The sequence below is a fragment of the Phyllopteryx taeniolatus genome, chromosome 18 (genome assembly GCF_024500385.1).
Source record: "Phyllopteryx taeniolatus isolate TA_2022b chromosome 18, UOR_Ptae_1.2, whole genome shotgun sequence".
NCBI lineage: Eukaryota > Metazoa > Chordata > Actinopteri > Syngnathiformes > Syngnathidae > Phyllopteryx > Phyllopteryx taeniolatus.
In genome coordinates this window covers 15,694,390-15,719,480 of record NC_084519.1, presented here as the reverse complement: position 1 = coordinate 15,719,480, position 25,091 = coordinate 15,694,390, and the positions used below count along the sequence as shown (strand labels likewise).

Genomic DNA, 25,091 nt, shown 5'->3' with positions numbered 1-25,091 from the left:
ACACGAACAAAGCCCAAACATCGGATAATGTCATCTTTGGTGACTTTGTGGCGACAACTTGTGTTATACAAAAAGCATTGGCGATGTTTCTTTGGGTTCTTTGTTCCGGACCCCAGTTTGAGGGATCCACCTTTTCCCCGGGGCCTTTTACTTGTTTTGTTGAATTCAAAAGTAGGTAGTGCATATACCCTATTCATGGTTGTTATCATAAAATCACTTTATATGAATGCAAACGTCATGAGAATACCTTTTACTTTTGACATCATACATAAAAGCAGAAAACTCAGTAACGTAAATTGCACTGAAAATTTGGACTAGATATCATTGGTTGACTTCTGAATATTCCAGATTCCTGTTTCAATAAAAGTGTCATATTGAACAGTTGATTTATTATGGTGCCTGTCCCTACTAAACTGTAATTTTATTCAAAGTGTATGTTAATTTGGGCGTTCTCCTTCCCTTGCAACAAACATTCATATTGTATTGCTCATAATAAACCCCTATTGTTCAAACGTTTCCGCACGTCGGAATGAGTAAGCACTTTAGCCGTAATCCTCTTAAAGCAAACCGATCATCAGAACTTTTGGTCACAAGGGCAGTTGCGTAAGTCAATGTGAAATCAGGTCAAAAGGAACCCTTGAAAAATGTTTGCCGCGATCATGGCCATCAAAGTCACCCAGTGAGTTACAGTTGACATGTCAGCTCACTGTATAAATGTTGTAATCATGGAGTCCTTGGCTCTGTCCAACTCGGTGTTAACCACAAAAAAAGTTACCGTATTTTCACGACCACAAGGCGCACCGTACAAAAGGCGCAGTCTCAGTTACGGGGTCTATTTCTGTATTTAACACATACACAAGACGCACCGTATTTTTGGGCGCAGGCATGGTAAAACATACGCTAGCTTAAAACATACAGCAGCATGCATGCACGCTAAAACATGCATGCTAGCGTATGTTTTTAAAAAGGCAGCGGGACCAAAACTGACTTCGGTTGTACTTTATTGAAGTATTTAACAATGTACTCACGTTATTTTTTGATCAATCCTCATCCACAAATCCATCAAAGTTCTCATCTTCTGTATCCGAAATAAATCCGGGCAAGTTCTCCATCAAACATGCCGGGTTCCCTCTAGTCATTGTCGGAGTCAGTCTCGTTGCCAGGGGGCTGTTCGGCAATGATGCCGGCTTTCGCGAAAGCTCGGACAGCAGTCAAAGCAGATACCTTAGCCCAGGCATCCACAATGCATTCACATATGGTGGCGTAACTCGCCCGGCGATAGATGGATAGATGGCGCAGTTTCATAAAACAAAAGCACCAAGACGGACCGCCTTGAAAATGTTCGATTTTCATTTCTTCTGTAAGCGTTATTGCCCTCAGTCGAATGGTGACTGTAGAGACGCTTCTCCCGGCTGTTCTTTACTCAATAATCCCTTGCTCGAGTTGGTCTTCCAACTCGGGCCACCTCTCCATGTTTCCGCGGAAACTCAGCTTCGTCTTCTTGACTTGGCCAAGCTCGTTTTCCTGCTTCCTCCACTTGCGAACCATGGATTCGTTGATCTTGAATTCTCTTGGGGCTGCTCGATTCCCATGTTCTTCAGCGTAGCTGATAGCTTGCAGTTTAAACTGTGCTTCGTAAGCGTGTCTCTTCGTAGGTGTCATTTTTGGGGGCCCTTAGCCAAAGGCACCCCGTCCATTTTGGAGAAAATTTAAGACTTTTAAGTACACCTTATGGTCGTGAAAATACGGGAGCCTAATAGCATAGTAAAGTAATTTTTTACTGGCTGTCACAATATTAATAAAAAATACAAATGTGCTTATGTGTGATTGTGTAATTTCTTTATGTTTGTGTAGAAGCTCAGTCATCCAGGTCATTATAAACTGCAACACTGGACTCTTTTTGTTTGTTGTGTTTTTTGAAAATGTTCTAAAATGACCGGCAATTATGCTATTAGGCGAACGATAAGGATTTGCAGTCGGAACTTGAACAGGTTTAACATTTAGGATCACTGGCCACGACTGTTCTCCCTGATCAGATTAGGGAGAGAGAAAAAAAAAAAAAAAAAAAAAACTCTTGACACACCGGCTCATCACTCAGGCTAGTCTTTCAGAGAAATCCGACAATCGGGTCTTTGCTGACTTAGCCTGATTGTCAGTACTGGTATGTGGGTAGCCCTCAAACAGATAGTGGTGCATCCTGAATACAAATAGCAGTATGAGAGCAAAAAACACAATGCCATTTTTCCCCTTTCAGAGATCTAAATTCTGAGGCAAAATTGTGGGGTGCTATTAAAGTAAACAGGGCTTGGTTTGGCACGAGCAGATCTGCTGACACGACAATTGCGGGTTCTTTGTGGTTGATGGAGGGACGAAGTGAAGCGCGAGAAGAGAGCACCTCTCGGCCAATAAAGATCATGACCTTAGATGGAAGCTGGAAAGCGCAGGCTCTATATATAGTCATAAACGAGTCATCCTCCATCTACTGTATCTCTTCAGGTTTGGTCCTCTTGAACTAGCTCTCCACAGCATGTCCAAGTTCATAAGAACTTAATCACAGTGCATGTTGCAGCTTGACCAGACGTGTCTTGGCAGAAGCCGCGGGGACTCTGAACCCCCGCTGCTGTTCCTGATGTTGTATTCTGTTGTGGTTTTTTTTCTCTCCTTTCTGCGGGCTCAGCACACGTAGCGCTACTCCGTCACTGCATGAAGCAATTAATGTCTAATGAATAGAACGATTAAGACTAGCAGTCGGCCAGGTCAAACAGCGGCAATTAGCGCAATGAACTTTAGCCTTCCCTACTGCAGATGTCGAGATGGATCGGCTAATGGTGTGTTGGACTCTGGCACCAGACCAACTGGATGGAACTCCATTGGTCAGCTTCACCATGCCATTTCTTAACTCCATAAGGAATATTACGGTGCTCAAACTTGGAGAGTCCACTGTATGATATAAGTTTACAGTGCGTCACAATCGTGTGTTTCTGTGAAGATGAGCATATCTAGTGTAATAGATCACATGGGAAATGACTTTTAGAGGACCAAAATTACACATATGAAATGCTGGCGCTGCTTTTATATGACACCACGTGCAATAGTTAGCATGCGCGGGTGAGTTGTGCTTGGGCGTGTTGGAGGAATGCAGTAAGTGCCACGTAATTAGAGTTCACATTCAGGTATGCAGAGCCGGAGGGAGGCAGGCAGGCAGGCAGGCAGACGCTCAGCAGGTTCCGTACAGCTTAATCCGCCGCCAGGAACGCTGACGATAAAAGCGCTCGGGTAGCGACGTCGGCACCGGTGTGGTCTGCCGGATCAAAGCTTTCAACGAGGCCCCGCCCTCGTACTTTGGAAATGGGCCAATTAGGCTTAAGGGAGGAGGTGTTGAGTGTTGGCGTGCCTCGCAGCCAGCTGACAGCGCTTCGGAGACAAAGTAATTATACTCCGTGGCGGTCTCACACTCGTCGCTACGGCCTGGCTCGCGCAGGGGTGGGCAACCGAAGGCCCGTGGGCCATATAAGACCAATCGATATTAATCCTGCTAAGAAACAGACGAGCGGAATTTTGTTTCGTGTATGACAAGAAAGGGAGGAAGTGTCGAGGGAAAAATGTTAACCCTTTAGTAGACAAGACAGGACAAGCACTTTCAGAATATTGACAGAAACCATTTTTCAAAACATTTGGGTTTTTTTCAGAAGGCCAAAGTTCCACTTATGAAAGGAGGGCCTACAGGTGTAGAGCGTTTACCTGTACATACGTAATGCCTGCAAGAGCTCCGGAAACAGACGGGGTCCACGTAAATGATTAAAAAAAGGAAAATGTGAACCAAACACGATGTCAAATATAACTGTCATGGTGGAGTCTTTGAATTTCGCATTTCGTCCTGAAATTTACATTTAGAGACGTTCCTGAACTGCAGTGCTTAGCAGGCATGACAAAGCAAGTTATTTGATAGCGGTACGTAAAGGTTGTGTAATTCAGTTGTGTACCCAACTGAACGTTATCTATTTGACAGGAGGTGGTTGTTTCATTGGACGATGCGCCTGGGGATTAATGGCCAAATGGTGTCTATTAGTTAAGGCTACAATATTATGTAAACGGTATTTTTGGCTCAAATCAAAGGACTACTTTTCTGTACAAAGGTTCCATGCAAGACAATCAATTATTCATGAGAATAGTGTATAATTAACCCACTGTATGGAATATTTGTGAGCTGAAGGACCGAATCCTTCGTCTGAGCCCTCAACAGTTGTGGTTCAACCTTTGTCTTCATGGAAAAATTACTATTGAGCATTGACTAACGGGAAAAAACAACAACAACACCAGATGCCAGTATAATCAACACTATGCAAAACTCTCGGGAGATTCTGCACTTTTTGTATAGAAAAACGGCAAAAGCATTTGTTGTTTAAATATCCTACAGTTTCCATGGCAACGTTTTGATCCAAACACCTGCGTGTGACCTCCCTGCTCGGAGATACGAGAGACTCAGAGGCAATTATGACCACACTTGAGGTCACAAGACCCCTTAAGGCACCACAGAATACCGAATACAGTATAAAAAAGAAAATCAGCTTCTATTTATAAAAGATGATTCTCCAGCGTAGTCAGAGTAATGAGGGCGCCAAGTAGCGACTGAAAGCACGTGCTGATGTGTTGATTCGCTGTGCAATCTGCGTCGTGACATTGCTCACACCTGCTCGCTTGTCACTTTTGCTCCCGTTGCGGGGCGAGACTCGTGTTGAGACGTCTTCGTTTTCCAACATGTTTAAAGACGACCCAAGGTCGCAAACAAAAAGAACAGAAATGACACTGTAAGCTAAGGCCGGGGCGAAATTTTGACCCGGGGTTAGGGATGGAACGATTAATCGAATAACTAAAATATTGAAGCAAAAGACAACTCTACACTCTCATTCGCCGACTCCCACGTCACTCACCCGGTTAGGCCCCATCTTTTAAAGCCACACACACTCAAAGTCACACATATTAAAGTGTGGAATGTGAGGATGGCGACCCCAAGTGGACAACAATAATACCTTCACCTCACATAGATAAAATCCTACTTCCACTCTTGTGAGAACAGATTCCTGACGCCTATACACTGAACCCTAAATGCTTCGTTGAAAATCTGTGAATAAAAAAAGACGGCAAAATTCCATTGGAAATACGATTTATCTCGATCATTTTTCAATTTTGTAAGTGCTTCTTATGTAAACAGTAACAGATTACGACATACGCAACATATTTTCCTTACATTTTAGGCTGCACAGTACACGTCGAGTTGCAATGTTGCCCCACTTTGTGCAAATCTTCACTGGAAAGTCTCAAAGAATGACATCCAAAAACACTAAGCCATTACCATACCATTAAAGTGATGCTTTTTTGTGGGGTTGTAAACGTTATTTCTGGTAAAGGGGAGACCATTTTTTCATTTTCCATTGGGGTTAGTGGTTGGTGAACCAACAGTACATGCAGTCGCCTGAGGTTTACGTATGAATATTTTAAGTGCCGTATAAAACAAATGCAATGAGTTTGGGGAAATCATTGCTGTAACCTCTACAGCAAAATATAAATTGTTTATGGGTGTCAGAACGGGACAAAAATGTGCATGCTATACATGAGTTGTTTCGAAGTAGCGCATGCAGCCATTCATTCCTTCATAGTAAACACAAACACACGCACACGCACGCACGCACACACACACACACACACACGATGTGGTTATGTAGACAGGCTGTCTGGAAGCCTTGGACCAGAATAGCTCTGATAATGCATCTGTCATGAACATGCGTGATCAGGACGTGTTCCTCCGCATAATGTGGAAAATAGAATCGCTGTGCAAACTGCTCCCTGGCCTGCTTTATTTAACACTGTTATCACAACTGAGGGAAAGTGTGTTTACACGACATTGTCGTAAAACTCCTCTTCGTTTTTTTTTCTTCTGTTTTTAGTAAAAACAGTCGACTGTAAATGACCCTTGCACAACATAGAGCAGTTGTTTTCAAATACAGTGGACAACGGCTATTCGCGGGGGAGTTAGGGATCGGGCCATGGCGCGAATAGCAAAAAATCTGCAGGCAACTGAAATATAAATCTTTTTAAACCCAAAAAATTATTGAATAAGTGGGGATAAACTGCTTGCTCCTTACCCCCCCACACAAAAAAGAAAAAAACAAATAGAACAATGACAAAAATAATTAAAAATTTGAAAAAAAGAACGGGTGCCGAATTGCAAGTATGCAGGGGTCCACTGTATTTCAAAGATTTCAGTGACATGAAAAGAAATTACAAATGTTTGCGCATGCGACACTAACGTCTGCTACATGTTAAAGACAAAATGGATGAATTTACAGTTCCAACGGGTGCTATTTAAAGGATTTCCATATAATGTTAAGATGGTATTACAAAAAGCAGTACTGGGTATAGTGCGGGGCGATTAATTATTTTGGTGGCAGGCATACTGCGAATTCTAGTTCAAGTTCAGTTTTGAAGGAGACCTGAAAATCTATTTGACCCTGAAATTTCAAAATTGAGCTGTGTCTTTTCAGCCACTGTTTTTTTTTTCTTTTAGACATGCCAACCAAATGTCATTATTCAGTGAAACTGGCTTTGGTGGCTGAATTTTCAAAAAAAAAAATCTTCAACAGCCTATAAAATCTGGAGCGTTTTCGAGTATGGGAAAGGCAGCAAAAGTGAAATTTATTTGGCCAGACAATAATAACATCAAAGAATGCTTGGGCCCTAAAACATTTAGAGCATGTACTCTACTGTATATGGGGGAGTCACCAGACGTTATATGTATTTTTAAAAACGTGCCATACAATAAGTAGTCAACTCTCATGCTGTTTAAGTACATCTCGCTGACATTTATACAGCCGTGGGGATAAATCCGCATTCCCGCCGCTGTTATCGTGTTTATGACTGAAATGGGAGAACGCACAGCGAATTGTAAACTTCAGGCCTGTCAAATGTCACCCCCCCCCCCACTAACCAAATTCACATGTCCGCAGACTCTGGAGTCACCTGATCATGTAAAAAAATAAAGCAAGAACCTCTCACCCCAGTTTTTTTTATTTCTTTTTTTTTGCGTTGCGTAAGCCAGCTGCAAACTCACAATATGTAAGTTTTTCCCACATTTTTGCATGCCCCCGAGAGACGCTTGGCTTCTCCAGGCAGAAAACAAACCAGAAAACAAAGTCGCCATGAAAAAACAAAACAAAACGTGAATCTGCATTTTAAATGAATTCAGAGATTTGTTTCTAAATACGTTATACGTTTGCAGATAATTGCTGAAAACTTGTAAACTTGACTGAGAACTATGTAGTACCGTACTCAGTTGTGGAGAGACAGCGTTAAACTGTTTTTCACCATTTCAGTTTTCTTGATTCCTTTTTTTTTGGGGGGGGGGGTGGAGAGGGGCGTGGTTAAAACTCGGTGCAACCAGGATGAGTTAGGGTTAGGGTTGTGGTGTGTCCCATTTCCAAGACGTTTATTTTCAGTTCAAAAGGACTTCAACCATTTTATTTTACATGCAAGGTCATGGTTTAAAGGTCACCGTGATAACCATCAGACCTGTGCACTCGCACACGGTTTCGAGAAAACTCTCAACACGGGTACATGTCGTTAATGCCTCAGAAAAGGCTTTTTAAGAGGCCCTAAACATGGTCTTGTTTAAAGCAGAGCCCCTTCACTGAGTGGCTGCACTTCTTTCACCATGACCTGTCACTTTGTAGTGGTCCATATAACCCAAGAGTAATGGAATGACACCATTATTAGGGCACGAGTCACTGTTGCTTAACGTTGTGACAAATGAATCGCCTTTTATGGAGGCCTCAACATACAGAAAAACTCAACAATTATCACAAGCGTGCATCTAATGTCAACAAAAGTTCACTTTGAAAACAATATCCCACGACGCCTGAGTCACCGATCAGCATGAAATTTGGTGGGAAATAACAGGACATACAGAAAAAAAAAGTCTCAAGGAGCACTACCAAAAAAAAAAAATAATAAAATAAAACAGGAAGTTGGCTATTTTACTTTGAAGCAGGTCACAGTTGTATGCAGGAAAAGCCATTTAAGAGTCAGTGACAAAAAAAATAAATAAAATGTAAATACATTTGAATGACATTTGGTCTTTTTTTGGCCCAAAAAAAAAAAAAAAAATTAGCAGCAGGTCACTTTGCTCATTGACTTTCTCCATCCGTGCAGTACAATAGAGCGAGGTCCCTTGGCTTTCTTTTTTACTTCCACCTTTTATGAGTGACGGGTTGTACCGTAGGAACCCTTAATAAAGACTAAGCAAACCATGTTTTCAGCAGAATGCTGGAATGGGGAGGGGACAGACAGTGAGGCTGTTGTGAACGGTTTTCCCATTCCCCCTCGTGGCCAGATGCCAGCTGTAAACCTGAGGATGAAGTACGGTGAGGAATATTTGCCAAAACGTGTAAGTTAAATTTACTGGGAAACTCAACAGTCGTAATAGAACATATATGTGACTACATTTTTATTTTGCGACTAGTGAGAGAAATAGTGTCTATTTAGTTTGAGAGGATGACTTTCCCTTCAGCAGGTCAAATGCGCTTTAAAGACAGGAAAATGTGTTAAAGGGCGAAACGGCTGACATTATTGTTCACACTAAAAGTCTTGGCAGTGGTCCAGCGGGGCCTGAGGCCCCTCAACAATTGCCAATGAAAAAAAATTAAAACAATGTTTGCTGTATTCAACAAAATCTTAATTTCTTGCCTGGTCAGAAAGTACAGACAGAAGCTTCTGCAGATTGAGCCGACATTTTTGGGGAGGAGCCTGAAAACATGATGACTTTAACTGAGTTACAGTATTTTTGTGTTTAAGTCTGAACTACTTTGCTGTCTGAAGAAGTCTTGCATCAGCTATGGGAAATTGAGTTACCTTCACACTGGATTGTATTGTATCAAATCAGTACGATACCGGCATGGAAACCAGTCAATTACTCGCAGTGTTTGAAGCAGGGCTCGGTTTAACACTATTTCACAGCAGTTGGTGTTTCTTTACAAAGTCACATCGCCAACTGCTGGCTTGGCATGCGTATTGCAGCGTTCCCGCAGGAACCATGTGAACCAAGATCAGTTGGGCAACATTTGTACATGAAAAGAAACCATGGCTGACAAGAAGGTAACCGGACAAGTGCCGCTTCCTTTTTTTTCAACGAGGCTTGGCAGCAGATTAAAAGGCTGCTTTTTCTTTAGATGTATGTGCAGCAGGCGCCTGACATCAATGTCGTGTGCGGGGGTCACATAAAGGACACAAGGCAACTTTCCTCCATCACCGCGCAAAACCATTCGCCACCTTATCACCAGCCAGAGCTTGTCTGTACAATAAACGACAAGGTGCCCATCTATTTACAACTTCTCTGTCTCTCTTTTACGAGACAGCCAACTGTCATCGTCATCATCCGCCGCCCTCGGCACAATGCTGGACACTTGCCTCGGCTGTCTGTTTGAATGGGCGGAAATTGGGTATGCAAAACAGGCGACGCGGTGAAAGGACACGCGGCTCCATCAGCCTCTGCGCAAACAATGGAGAAGCCCCTGGTGTTTAGCGTCCACTTCCCCCCCAGACACACTTGCACTAACAATGACGGCGTCACGTGACTCAACCCGTGTGCCATCGCCAACATCAGATTTGGTGGCTTTGATTACAGTGTTCCTCGCTATATCGCGGTTCATCCTTCTTCAAACTCTCAACTGCGAGGCACGTGTGCTCACCAAGACGTTTGAGTGTCCCAAATTTTGCATTTCGGCCTCTTTTACTGCCGCTTCTCCCCTCTCCGCGCCCCCACCTCTCGGGCTAGGTGGCTATGATCGACGCGAGGCCGGAAGCAGTCTCCACCGATCGACCGGGACGAGATGCGAGGTGGATCAATTCCCCATAGCCTAATACCCTGCTGTATGTTTTGCCTTTTCCTTTTGCTATTATGCGTCTGTTGAAAGGATTTAATACACACTGGCAGTTACTATGAAGTAAGCAGACTCGTATTCTAAGCGCAACAAAACGGGTAGTCATTTTGTTCAGTGTTTTGTTCATTTGAAATTCTCTTCAGTCATCATGTGGGTGACTGACCTGAAGTGATACTTTTGTTTTATGCTGTTATTTTGGGAGGCTACTTAGGAGACAGTATTTACTAAATATTTGTGAACAAAGGACAGTGATTTGGATCTTCTCCAACGAGCGTTGATGCAGTTCATTCCTTACCTTCGGGCTTTCTGACAAGAAGGGTAATAATTATGTGGACTGCTACATCAGGACTAAACGTAACCAAGGCATATGCTTGTCACATGTTAACATATGGTAGTGTTACATTTGTGGTTTGGCTTTCGTTCGTAGTCAAATACACAAATAGTTTTCAATCAGGCCAATCACTTCAGTCATCTCATGCGCCGATATTGCTCTCCAATGACGGATTTAAAAATGAACTAGCGTTTATTTACGCCGTGAGAAATTGTCCTCGCGAGCAGACAAGTGCTCTCTGCGGCCTTGATAAGATTCATGGGTATTTATTTTACCCAGCTGAGCTCTTTCGGTGAATTGTTTGGTAATGGCTTGTCTCACAAGGCAGCAATGGAGAGTATCTGTCGTTTTTTTTTTGTTTTTTTTTTGCATGACAAAGACGAGTCGCATTAGAAGTAAAGAAGACGTGGAGATGTGGTTGTGCTATACAATGGGCGTCCCTTGTGACTGGCATTTTGTGTCCAGTAATTGGCCTCTCCGCTGAGTCTCCTCTGTGAAAAGGATGGGTGGGGGGGTGTCATCTCATCTTATCTCAAGACCAATCACAGGCCAGTTGGTCAGAGCTCCATCAGCTGGTCACGGCTCTATCTTTCAGACTAGGAGGAGAAAAAGCACTGGGCTGGAGCCAATTCAAATCCACCGACAGAAAAGCTTGACCTCCCCAGAGGCTCAATGCCAAAGCTTTGGCTCTAAATGAATGCGGCCTTCTAAAAAAATGGGAGCGTTGTTTGTTTCGGCCTTGGTTTGACACATAATCCCTCACACAAATCCCGAATCTCCATAGGATTTATTCATCCAAAGTGGCAGAACTGTACGAAGCATGCACATTTGAACCCAAGCTGCCGTCACCTGGAGAAGCTGACATGAAGGCAAGTAGGGGTTGACTGAGTTGAGTCAACGCTTGTACAACTTGAAGTTCTGTGTCAAGGCCATATATCCCAAAGGCGGATCACCAGCAAGATCTTCTGGATAGTCGCACATCATTTTCTCATTTTGAATGACATCCTCGTCTATTTGAATCAAACCTGAGGGCTGACGAAATCAACCTGTTCTCGATCAACTCTTTGGTACGATTCCAAACAAACTGTTGCGGCCTGGTTGTGGTTAGCGTGTTCCGACTTTGATCCAACCATGAATGAATGAATCAGGTTTGACTCTAAAAAAACATTACGGTGACGGCGGTGACTTTTAAAATCATCTTTGATTTAACCCAACTTTTTGCTGTTATACCTGGTAGATTGTACATAATTATTAAAAGCTATCAAAAAGCTCACGTGTTATACAATTCGGTTGGATTTTTTTGTTTAAAGCAATAATTGATCTGTATCAGAGCAAAGTATCGTAAAATCCATGCATTACACATTGAGAAATTAGGTACATTTGCAATGTTAATTCCTGGAAAAGAACCACCAAAATGTCGTGGATTATTTTAAATCCCATGCCTAACCCTCCACAGAGTTTATTCTAATCCTGCAAACTAACTACGTTTCTTGCCATCTTGGATGGCATCAAGACATTGTTGTGGAGACGAGTGGCAACCACAGACCACAAAGTTACGCACAGCGCGACGTTAGCAAGTAGACTTTACACCGATTTTAAATCGGCCTGATCGGTATCGGCCGATAATTAGCATTTTATGCTGATCGGCTTTAATGTCATAATTCGCCGATCCGATCAATGACGTCATTGATCGGCTCCGCAAAAGACATTGACTCCGCGTCGCCATCGTGCACAGTATATTTGAATCCAAAACATAGTTTATTTTTAGCCTTGTCGCGTAGTAGTGTAAATATCTGACGGACAATGAAGTTATTTAAAAAAAAAAAAAAAAAACATTCAAAAAAAATCATTGGGCTTTATCTTGTCAACTCAAATGCGACCGGGTACACTTGTTACCGTGGCGACGACAACATACATTAATGACTGTATTTACTTCCTGCCATCTAATAGAAGACCATTCATTTGTTCTGTCAATCACGATGCCTCACTGGCATAAATAGATGAACAAAGATCATTATGTATTGTAAATATAATGTTTTGAGCAATTAAGTACACAATTATATACAGTAAATGAACAGGTCATTTAAATAGACACATTTCTCAATCATGGATCGGTAATCGGTAATCGGTTATGTTTTTTTTTTTTTTTTTTTTTAAACTCGCTGATCGGTGATCGGCCCCAAAAATCGTGATCGTGTAAAGCCTAATATCAAGTTGAGTGCGAGTCTGAGCTTTGAGAGACGTGGCTGGGACGGCGGCATAGGAAGCCGACGAATGACAGACGTGAAATACGGGATGTACGCACAAAAAGGGTAAGCCAGGTAACCCGAGGCCGAAATGTCATTTCGGCGACTGCGGGTTGACAAAGCGACGACTGCCAGACTTTGTGTGTTTACAGGGCTTCGGGCTCAGTCGGCCACAGCAAAAGAACTTCATCAAAAGGTGCTGCAGTGAGCAACTTCACTTCTCCACGGCGGTCTTGAGGACACAGTGACTTTTAAAAAACAATCTCTGAGCATTTTTTTCAGAAATTTGTGAAATGACCGGAAACCAGGACGAGAGAGACTCAACAAGGCCTGACATAAATCAACAGAAATTGCTCCAGTTGGGCATCTGAGCCCAGGAGCAATGTTGGCACCACGTGGCTGATGATTCCCTTGAAGAAAATGTCAAAAGATTCAACATTTTGGCTTTTTAAACAGCGCTAAGGCCACACGCAGCGTTGCTCTGACCTTGCTTTTGCCTGAGGTCTAGTTACATAGTGTGTGTGTCAAGTGTGCTTGTAAACTCAACCACTTTGAAAGCAAGGAAAAGAGCGGACCTGTGCTCAACACCACAGCCTGTAGACGCAGAAATGAAAGGCATCACCAGCAGTGTTATCCAGACACATGAGATACCGACAATTGGGCCCAGCTGCTGTGCGCCACCGCTCTCGCTCACATACCCCACACGCCACCTCACCGGGCCCCGCCTCTTAAAGGCATATACGTGTACACAGATGCTACAGTATGTACACTTGTACAGTATTTTCGTAACATTTTGTGCCTGCAATTTATTTGTGCGCGCTCAAATAGATTTACAATGTGTTTTTAAAGTTTCTTTCATGAATTGAAAGCGTGTGGGAGTGGTAAAACTATAAAAGGGGTGAACAATTAATCGATTGATTGACAACTAATCGATTATCAACTTAATCAACAACTGTTTTGACAATCGATTCATCGTACGGAGCCATTGTTTATTTAACTTACAATTGTCGCTATCCTCTGATTTCAGCCTCTCAATTGTTTTGCTTCTCGGATTTCTGAACTCCTCCACGAAAGCAGACAGACAGATGACCTTTGTGTAATCAAAACCAGAAATTGGCAAACATCATTTTACTCTGGAAAGCAGTGATCAACCTTTTTGCCTTTTTTCAGACATTTTATGGAGCAAACCAGTCACTGAATCCGTATCAATTTGTGCATTTCAATTATTCAAATAATCCTTAGTTGAATTGCAGCGCTACAAATGATAAAACCACCAAAAACAATATCGTGTTTTGTTTTTTTTTTATCTGTGGGTGTGGAACGTACGCCCCGTGATAAACGGGCCCTCACCGTATACATTAACCGTTTCGATCCGACCACAGCGATGGAGACGGGATACGAGGACAGGGGTGTTTGGGAGTGGATTCATAATTTAAAATGTACATCTTTGCCCCGCCCCCTTCCTTCTTTACAGGAAATCAGGCGATGAAAGCTCCTAGGGAGATCCTCTCTCCACTTATTGATCTGCGCCGACCGCTTTCCCATCAGTCATGGTGACAGCCACTCGCTGGTCACACGGGCGCAAAGTGCAGTATATGTCTTTTTTTTTTTTTTTTTTTTTTTATTATTTGGGTTTTTAGGTCAATTTTGATTCTGAACTGCTCCAGATGAACGTGGCACAGTTGTGCATTCTTAGAACATGTTTTTATTTGGAAATTAGGTAACTAGCGATACCAGATCTCAGTGTCGGTCTGATGCTTAAGTCAAGGTACCGGGTACTCGTGAAGGCTGCCGATACCTGTACCGCTGATACTTTAAAAATAAAATAAAAAGTCCAGAGTCATCGAGTCAGTCCTCGCAGTTTGGGGCGGTTTGAGACATTAGCAAATCATCACGTGCGTCAGAAAGAAAATGTGTCTGTCATGACGTTGTTGGAATTTCATTGAACAAAAGTACTTGTGGCATCACTACTCGGTATCGGTATCAGTGAGTACTCACAGCGGGAAAACAAAGTGGTGCTTTCTCTAATTGTGACGTGATGTTGTTGGTGTGAAGAGGTGGATGTTGGGTCAATTCCCACCGAATGCCGGGCCCACTGTCCAAAAGGTGGCGTGTGAAACGCGTGGGTCCACGTGGCTCCTACCTGATTGGAGTAGGGCGTCGCGGCCAGATTGACGCCGTCCCTGATGAGTTTATCCCGAATCATGATCTTGAGTTTGAGCTTGGGGTAGATGAGCAGCTCCCTCCTGCCGTTGCCCAGGGTCAGGTTCCTGTGCGCGCCCATGTAGCCCACGCCGCGCGCGGGCTCGTTCCACGACTTGGACGCGCGCATCTTGGACTCGCACCGGTCCAGCGTGCGGCCGGTGTATGCGTCCGCGGAGGGCGGCACGGGCTCCAGGGTGAAGTAGAGCCCGCTCGCCGCGTCCCTGGCGTCCTCCTTCAGACGCCGCACGGCGTCGTGGATCGCGCGGCGGTGGTGCGCGACGTACACGCCGATGGCGTCCAGGTCCGGGTCGCCGATCTGTTTGCACACCTCCAGGTCGTCGTAGCCATTATCCACGAAGGCTTCCACGTACTGGGCCAGCTGCAGGGTCTTGAGCCACTCGTACACGATGACAGGTCCGTTGCTTGTCATGTTTTGGGATTTGGATTTCTTTTTTCTTTTTTTTGTATTATTTATTTATTTTGGGGCTGTCGTTGCCTTCAAGGAGTACGAAAAAAAAAAAAAGTGAAAGCTCACTTTCCCACCCGGCGCCTTGAACGCATCATGAGCTCTCCCTTCTTTACACGACAAGTGATACGATCGAACACATTTAGGTGCCCCAAAAAATATAAAACAAAAAGAGAATAAAAGGTGCCGTAATCCGTCCACGGCGAGTTGGAGAAAGTGCGTGTGAACGCAACACCTGCCAATGTTGACACAGGATAGATCCTCACTTTGGAACCCAGACGGCCATCCCCAACGTTGCAAAAAAAAAAAAAAAAAAAAAACACACACAACAAAAAGAATAACCAGGAAATATTTCCAAAATACTCGCACGACCGGTTGTCGTGACGCTACAAAATCCACAACACTCCTTGAATAGATGACGAATGACAAAAAGAGCTAACACCATACACTGTTTTAGTAGCGAACGACTCCGACCAAAGCAGCCGAGGTCCACGCGTGTTCCTCCTGCGTGCACGTCACTCACTCCACGGCTGGAACTGCAGCCAAGAGGCAGCATGCAAGCCGACTGCACGCTGCAGCTCCTCCGACGTCCACGCCCCCCCCCTCCAAAAGACACCACGCACGCACAAATAGTGACACGTTCACACAACTTGTGCAAACTAGTTGCGTGGGAGCTCCTTAAAGGCGATTGTCCACGTTATCCGCGCACTGCGCGCTTGCGATTCGGTCTGTCTCTCGCTCTCCCGCACGTGCACACGCTCACTCACTCATTCAAACATTTCCACGCGCTTCGTCACCTTAGCGCGCCCCCTACCAGGCGGCAGGGGGAACTGCACGCAAGAGTGGTATTAAAAGGCCACATAATGATGGGAAGTTGAGTAATAAAAATTCCAAGAGCAACTGTGATTTCAGTGAACAGTTTCTTTCTTCTTAAGAGTATTGTAATGGATTACAATTGCATACATGTTTGTATTTAAAGTACACAGTACACAAATCCATCTGCTCAGCATGTTTGGAACCCCGACGGACCGGGTACTATAAATCGTACCTGGCCGGTAGTACCTTTTGACAGTGGAAAAGTGAACAGTGAGTAGAGTTGATACCAATGCTCATTGCTGAACAAAAGCCCGATGTCAACAGTTACCTTCATTTGCCAAATAGTGCCCATTGAGTGTATAAATATCGCTAATATTTAGCGAGTAGACTTCACCTCTCTTGGCATACTGCGACACCGCTCGACACGATCATCATTCATACGAACACGGTCCAAAAAGTGTGTGATGTTTGAACAAGAGCTGTTCAATCTGTCCAAACAGACGGCGAGTTGGCGATTGCTGATGCATGCTTTATGAAATTGGAGCTGGCAGCTTGTTAGGGATCGCTTTGACACAACAGCAACTGTCTCAGATCTCGGCTGGATGAGAGTTAAAGAACATGACAGAGAACAAACATGCTTACGCCCAGACACGTGGGCTAGCATACCGAACAGGGGAAATGTCAGAAACATCCTCAGACACTGGAATGTTAAACGAGTTCAAGAAATGTTAACACGGGATAAACTCCTTTTAACTTTTAACTCTTTAAAATCTCCCATGGTTCCTAATGCTTGGCATAAACTGTGCGTTTTGTAAACTCGCACTGTTAATTGCCTGCAAATGTCAAAGCGAACAACTTAGCAGCGCTCAGCTGTCAATCAAATACACAGACTGGCTGTCAAGTCAGACTTTAAAAAAAATAAATAAATAAAATTAAAAAAATTCCCCCGTCCTCTCGTTCCCGTCTTTTTCTATGTGACGTGCGCACACTCACAGCCAACAACGAGGCGCTCTAGAGCGCCCGAGGACTATTTGAGGGGGAGATGCATTTTCATGTTTAAAGTGTTTCAAGCATGTGGCAGGGGTAAAACTATTGAACAATATTTTTTGTATGTTCTCTCTATATCTTAATTGTAGATGTACATTGCACAGGCGCAGTGCAGACAAAGAGTTTTGAAAGTACGCGTTCGACTAAATTCATTGGCTCGCCAGAAATTCATCCAATGTTGTAAGACCAGACCGAGAGCTACCAGTGGCTCCTTGCTTGACCAGACTTCAAAACGACAGCGCTAAAAAAAAAAAGAGACTCGGAATCTGTCCTGAAACGGGTTTAATTTAGGTCAAACTTGATGATCTTGACAGAAGCGTCGATGCCCTTCAATGTGATTCATTATTTCTGTTCAACGACTGAAGAACCAAAAGCGCAGGTTTCCCTTTCATCTATTAGTTAGGGTTACTTAATATAACAAAAATACATCCAGCAATGGCATGTCATAAAGAAAATGAGCCCCACTGACTACGAGCATGTGTTCAGTCTGCCCACCGAGCAATGCTATATTAGCTCTGGTTTCCCCATCGCTTTGGCGACACGCAGCGAGATCGGTTACAGAAGCAAGTTGCGTTGCGGGAGCGCGATGACAGATGGACCACGGGGGAGACTGGCGGTGGGCTCGGTGGCGGGTGCATGCGGATTATTATGTTTCCGCTTGGCCGCATCGGCTCGGGCCGAGGGACCGGCGGGCGCCACCGGAGATGCGGGTGGCGCCATCGCCGTGTTCGGATCGCTTTAATGTGGGCGTGCGCAGCGGTGGGAAGCAAATGAGGACAAATAAAGTGGTGCCCTAAGATACGAGTTTAATTCGTTCCGTGACCAGCCTTGTAACACAAAACACTTCCGCTTCCTAGCCTAAAACATTAAAACTGTAAAAAAAATAAAGACAAGAAATAAGATGTACAGTGTAAGGTAATACTGTGCATTGTTTGAAAGGTGTTTAAGAGGATAGAAAGTGTAGATAAGAGTAGGATAGAGGTTGATAGGAGTGTGGTAAAGATTACATCTTAAAAATATGAAATAGTTGTTTTAAATATGTGGTCGCTACTTCACGGATTTCACCTAGAGGAGGGATTACTGCATCGTAAACATTTTGGCATGCATATGTTGACCTACATTGGATTAGGTTTAGCGCAAAGGTCAGGCTGTTATATTGCGTCCCCCCCCCCCCCCCCGACCCGGACCCATTGCTGTTCCTCGTGACGGCAGCTAAAAAAAAAAATACTGCTGCTACATCAATAGCATTTTCATAAAACACCGTATCCTGGAGACCGTTAGTGCGGCTGAAAATGAATGTGAGAGCGCGACGTGTATGCCGCTTTGAATGTCGATTGAAAGAGTGAAAGGTTGGGAGTCGACACAGCTGGAAGGCGGCGCGAGGCAGCAGACGGACAATAGCAGCACCTCCACCTCCAGCCAAGATACAGTCCTGGCTGCACGCCTCTATAACAAGAAAAGCTGGGTATTAGTATTGGAAGGTGCAGATTTTTAGCAGAGTGAAATTTTGGCTTCACAGGTCTCCATTGCACCTTTCCAGACCTCAATTTGAAAAGCCTTTGAAGCGGGGAATGGCTTCTGCCCACCGCGATGCAGCGGCTTTTGTTGGAGGAGGGACGCGGGGAGGGTGCTGTCTGTCAGCTCCTGATAGAAATGGAGGCTCTTCTCCTGGCAGCTGAGGCGGATCGAGAAAAACATAAATGGCAGTTTGCGTTTGGAAGTCAGTGCGGTTGACCGATAGATGCGATGAGCCAATCAATCACTTCACAATTTCACAATTCCAACTCAGGATATGAACCATGACCGCAGTGGAGCCTCAGAAAAACCAGTTCGGGGATGCCGGTCGACCTACAATTTGTTGATCAATTTCTCCCACAGGAAAGAGAAAAGGAATTAATCTGTGCCAGTGTTTCCGTCCATAAAAAAATATATGTAACCCGATTTTTTACATGAGGTGGAATGTTGGGTAGCTGCTGCTATTTTGGTTAGCAAAGAGTTCAAATACAGTTATTCTAATTCTTGAATGACATTGGCGTCGAGCAGACTCTTTGCATCTCTGAAACCAACAAACAAATCAAAAAACGGTATGCTTGCTTAGCCATTGACATTGCATCGTCAAAGACAGCAAATTAGTCAATAATTCGTTAAAATAACAGACCCACGCGGGGACTGACCAATAATATGGATTTGTGAATAAATGTGAAATTGACCAAATCTGGAAAAAAAGGAGATTTTTGCCCGACAGTGATCATTTGCATGCGTGTGAATTACATCGTCAAACGGTTCTAATCACAGAAACGGCTTGTCCCTGATGGGAAAACCGTGACATTTATTTGTGGGAGGGGCTAAGTGGATGACACACCTGGCAACTAATTGGGGCAAAGTGTCTGGTGCACAGAGGGAAATGATCCAAAATCATGTAATTGGTCTGAATTTTTATTTTATTTTTTTTAATAAACTACAAATGTATCATCTATTTATGCCAGCGACGTAGAATGACAGGCAGAACAATTAACTGCTTTCTACTAAATGGCAGAAAGTACATACTGTAATTGACTTTGGGTGGTGTGCCGTGAGATTTTTCCAAGCCTTAGCTCCGGAAAGGTTGGGACTCATCGATTTAAAGTGATGGCCACAATTTTTAGAAGTGCAGAAACTGAAGAGGTTACCAATTAAATCTTTGCTGCACCGTTAGCATAAATTCAATCAGGGTGGACGTAATAGCGGTTTTGTTTGGTCAAACCGTGCCTGTTACAGATTTGAGGGTTGGCTGGAGTCGATTCCTCTTCGTGACGGAACGGCCAAGACTAGAGGAAACAATCCTGAAGTGAACTGAGCGTTGCCTGTAATGAGGGCACGCGTCACTTGGCCTCATCTGGTTTTTGTGGCTAACGTCACTTTCCTCGGGATGTGGAGCATTCGCAACACGGATTAAAACCTACGCGTCACTCAGGCTTTGACAGAGTAAACTTGGGTCGAACCTGAGTCGGGATATGATAAACAAACACCATCTCGAGATGCGATAAAAGCCAGCTTAAAAAGTTGGAAACAGTCCCTGGAGGATGGTGAACCGGGTCATCGAGTGGATCCCATTCCAGCCTGCTGACACAGGCAGAGAGAAAAGAAACGGGGGCTTGAGCTGCCTTCATGCACTTTTAATTACAAATGGCTGGCTGGGCTTCAATCTCTAGAGACCAGAGGTGAAGCAAACATATCAGGGCCCAGACGCCGCATTGCTGGCAGTCTAATGTCAACCTAAACAAGCCTGAAGTCTGAAGGGAGACCGAGGGGGGGCGGTTTAAAGTTCATGCGAGGACTCGTCTAAGGACGGCACACCTAGACACCTGCCAATCATTCCGTGGATTCAATCAGCCGGGCAACAGGTCTCTCGTCGGTGTTAGCAATCCCTCTGAAGCGATGCGAGCGAAGCCATCAATCAAACAGCCGCAGAGCTTCGGCGGGAGCCAACTTCTCGACTTGTGCATTCGTTGACGGACAGATCGCCATCAGATAGACGTGATACACTTCAGTGGAATGAAAAGACTTCTTCTCTGTTCTTGCCATCATTTGTGCAGTTTTTTTGTTTTTTTGATCCGATCCCACTGGGAAAAAAACTGGATGCATTGGATACATAGTCATCAGTTTGTAAAGAATACTTGAGATCTCATGATGACATCATAAAAATGGTACAGTGTCTCTTTCTTCAGTTTTGATAACGTTTTGTTCCCATGGTTTTAATATCCGAATAATTATCTTGCCATCCACAGGGTTTTCTCAGTCGTTTTTAACGTTTGAGATGTCAAGAAAAGCAAAAAATATTAGCGTCAAAGTCACGGTTCTGCTTGACATGTTTCTTTTCACAAAAAGCTTCTTTTCACTAGTTTTTTGGTGACACTAACTAACCCTAAATGTTCTATAGCCGATTACTAATGAATGGGAAAAGCTACAAATGAACTTTGGTGAAAGAAGAGCGTCCTTTCATTTTGGTACTGTCGCTCCGGTGCTTATATTGTCACAGAACACAATATTTTGTGGCTCTTGAAAGATCAGTCAAAATGCGCCAAGACGGCTGGCAAAATGGGGAACTCATTTTTGAAGACGACTGGCAGTGAATAAGTTCAGTGCTTAATGGTTATGGTCAAATGTAAACATGTTGCTTTGACGTTTGTTTGTCTTACCTCGCTAGACATTTTTACCAACAGAAAATAACTCAACCAACCTAAAAATATCAGTTTGTCTTTCTTTCCCATTAGTTACGACACCTACTCCATCTAGTAAACGCCTAAATCTATGTTTTCTGCTAATTAACCTAATTTTTGTATTAAAGATTTTGCTGTTTTTTTTAAAGCTATTGAAGACAAAAGAAAATATTTGGGTCGATTGGGCCACATTGACGTTGTTTGTAGTTCATTGTCGTATTTCAGACCGGCTCGTTTGCATCTGTAACAGAATGTCAGCATCTTGTTGCGTCCTGCTTACAATCTGCTTATAAATTAGCGGTGTGCATTCATAGCCAAGAGCTTTTCCCAAGGCATAAAACACAGGCACACACGGGAGGGAGAGCAAAATAAAGAGATTCCTAATTCAAATCATTCACGGGACAAAACAACAGTTAAAAGGGAAGGTATTTATTGTGCTGTGAAAATAAAGCTCACAAGGCCCGCCGGCTTAATGAACCGGGAAGATTTGCGCACAAAGAGACGGCTCAATAAACACAAAGTAATATACATAAAGTAATTTTCTTAAATGGGTCAGACGGTCGTCAAAAAATTTACTTCTCTGGTTTGAAATGTGTTAAAACGACCGATCGTCTTATTTCCACCATGAGAACGAACTAAGCCGCTGCGTCGTAGCGAGAAACCGTTATCGTGGAAACCTCGGCTTTACTGACGAGATAAATTATCCGGCAATACGGCTCCCATTATTGCCTTCGGCTACACTTTAATAAGACCCGTCTAACCTCTGACCTGAGCGCGCGGCAGCTGAGGTACTTGCCGGCAGAGATTTGGTGGCTCAAAGGGCATCGACATGCTCCAAGGACAGCTGTTTAACTCCCAGGCAAGCGCGCTAATACGCCATCACGGTGAACCGAAGCCGGCATAATTAATATGGGTGATGGCACTGAGCCTCCGCATCTGGGCTGTGTGTGTGTGCGTGTACACAAACTTAACACATGGCTGCTGGCTATTCCCATCACGTTAACCGCGAGCCATGATTAGATGCAACCGAAGTAGTCCATTATTGTTGTTATTTGCAGAGCACTCGTGGACTTGCGAGCGGGAGGATTATTAAAATGTAATATTTTAAATGGGACAGGATCGTCTCGAAATGTTTTGAACTCTTGTTTCCACGTCAACTTCCCGCACCCGGTCGTTCCTTATACAGCAAACTAGTTGATGGCGAATCAATCACTTCCACACAATCTACGATACAGACTATAACGGCAAACGATTCATGTGTGGATCCTCTCCACACTCGGGGATATAAACAAAAACCTTCTTCTTTTGGGGAAGAATACATCTACTATCAAACAATGTGATGGTTTTTTTTTTTCACCTAAGACAAGACGAAAATAACAGCTATTAAGATTTTGATGAGACGAGATTTGCACATGACCCTTCAAAGACCAACAGGTGCAATTTTCTGCGGGTACCTGAGAAAATGTGGTGGATATCAAAAGGTTCTTGGGATTTCTCAAGGTCTCTCTTGAACACTGTTACAATTGTGCCATTTAAAAAAACGCACACAGACACACTTTTATGGCATGTACAGCATCATAGTTTCAAGATTCCCACCATAAGCACTATTTCCCTTATTTAACACATAGCTGGTAACTCTAAAATCCATTTTAGTAGACAAGAGTCATCAAATTTGACGAGTGACATTTAGAGTATTTGTTCAACTGCGGTCAAATATCAAAAGTAAAGGCTTTATTTTATTGTCTTTTTTTGTTTTGTTTCAGCAATTCCCTAAAATAGGCAGTGAAGCAGAAAGCACAACTAACAAGAAAATGACCCCATGGATCCTGATGATGATGATTGGCGCAGGAAACACACGAACCTTCCACAGCCAAGCACGCAGCAGGCAGAAGCAAAGCTGACAGAAATAAACACTGAATTATCGAATTAATACTGTACTTCCACACTGGATTTGTCATTCGGCAGCCTTTCCCAGTGTCAGAACCTCGGGAGAACCCGGGACAAAAGAGCAATTAGACACAGCAAGCGCACAGTCTTTCTGTAATAAATCCTGTCTCAAATGGATGGGAAAATGATGGCTGCCAGCCCAGTTTTGTGAACATGTTATATTAATGAATAGGGCTCAGAGCATTTTGACCTATCTGCTTGGTCCACTGGGTTTCGGTAATGGGGAGGATGTAGCGGTGAAGGGGGAAGCACTCGTTAAATCGCTTGGTGGACAAAAGACAGTGGATGAAATGATCTGCTGTAATACTTAATAAAAGAAAATAATGTCATCACTTTCACCCTCAAGGTTCATTTATGCTCCCTGTACTTCTGAAAATAGATAACGTTGTATTTGAAACTGTCTTTACAGTTCCATGCGGTTTCCTGTAGTACTGCTGCAACGTGTGATCCGTAACAGTAAGACTCTTGAGCTGCGTTAGGCTAAAGCATGCGCTAGGCTTAAAGCACGCGATCGGCTTTGTTGAGTCTATGCTAGAATCAATTTGCTCTCGCTGATGTCACCATTTAGTCAAGGCAAAAAATGTATGAATGGGTCAATATCCCTGTCAAGGGCCTTTGGTGTCCTCATCAGAATTGCGAAGAGCATAGGCTATTTGTTTTCCTCTCCCACGATTCTAACAGAAAGGTTTTCATCTCGATTACTTTTTTCCCCGATTATTATTCCGTTCTCACCATTACCGCTATCCCATAATTTACTATGAGCATTCAAATGTGGCGGTTCACCTTTACTCTGTGATTTGTATGTTAGCTTCAGTTTTGATTTCTTTCTCAAATTTTATTTGCACTTTGCAAGGGTAGCCTCCGGGTCGGGTATTTATCGTCATTCGTGGAGTTGCATCACATCTTTGTCGACGTGAAAAAAAATGTGAGGCAAATTGGATATCGAACACAAAATTCAATGGATGGCTTCATCTTTGCATCTGGCGGTTCATTTTTCTTCGGGAGTCATTATGGGGGAGATGATGATAGCCACGGCTAAAGATTCCATTATAAGCTAATGATTTTCCAACAAGTGAATGACAAATCTTCCACACTCCATTTCGGACGAGCTTTCAGAGAGATCAGCATATCAACTCAACGTGAACACTATGTGTAAATGTTCCACATTGAGACGCGTCCACATAACCGCAGCTAGCTTATCATGCTAAACATGCTTTTGGGCCGAAGGTGCTTAGGCAGTATTTCCATTTGTGGGTTGTTAACCCCGATGAGACATACCCCTCCAGTCCTTCAAGATTACTGACAAATGCAAGACTGAGCATTGGCAATGACCTCTTCATTGTTGAGGTCCACTAGCAAACATAGCATCCAGTCACCAGTGTCTGCCCTACCGCTTGACTTTGTACAGTACATTAAAAGCCCATAAAAATTCCCTTCCTTCCCCAAATAATTCAGCGCGGGATGTCAGTGAAATTTCACATTCAGCACTTTGGAATACATTACTAAGGGGAGGGAGGACTCTGGCAGCACTGTAGGAAATTTTCAGAGGAAGGAGAAAATATCGAGTTTACCAGATGCTGCATCCAAGGAAAACAAGCCTGGATTTAGGATTACACTCACGGCAGGAGATGTTGGTATGATTACACATGAGAGGGTTTGCTTCAGACTCAAGAAGCTTGCATATTTAGCTTTATTCCAATCACAACAGGAGGACGAAGTGGTGCACTACTGGAAAGTGATGTGCTCTTGACTCTAAAGATCTAGAAACCAACCTGTTGCTTGTCCCCAAAAGTGGTCTACATTCTCTTACGCTTCAGTGAGCTCCTTCAAACATGCAACAATCAAGCGCTACAGTTGCCCTAGGGACCGTAAAGTTCAATCTTTTGGCCCGCACTGTGCAGG

At 43.7% G+C, this 25,091-nt stretch overlaps 1 protein-coding gene and 1 long non-coding RNA gene across 4 annotated transcripts in view; one reads left to right on the top strand and one right to left on the bottom strand.

Annotated features, from left to right (window-relative positions):
• The window catches only part of sash1a (SAM and SH3 domain containing 1a), a 143,727-nt gene extending 127,820 nt beyond the window's left edge, over window positions 1-15,907 (bottom strand). For 2 of the 3 annotated variants that reach the window (XM_061753189.1, XM_061753190.1), the window contains exon 1: window positions 14,653-15,907. In XM_061753189.1, the coding sequence (XP_061609173.1) occupies window positions 14,653-15,144 (492 nt within the window). In that variant the 5' untranslated portion in view covers window positions 15,145-15,907. The remainder of the gene's footprint in view (window positions 1-14,652) is intronic. The other variant, XM_061753192.1, reaches the window with a different exon arrangement.
• Window positions 1-23,451, top strand: part of LOC133467957 (uncharacterized) — an 86,923-nt gene extending 63,472 nt beyond the window's left edge. Inside the window, exon 3 of the long non-coding RNA XR_009785338.1 lies at window positions 23,006-23,451. This is a non-coding gene — a long non-coding RNA (uncharacterized LOC133467957). The remainder of the gene's footprint in view (window positions 1-23,005) is intronic.
• Window positions 23,452-25,091: the final 1,640 nt, after the last annotated feature.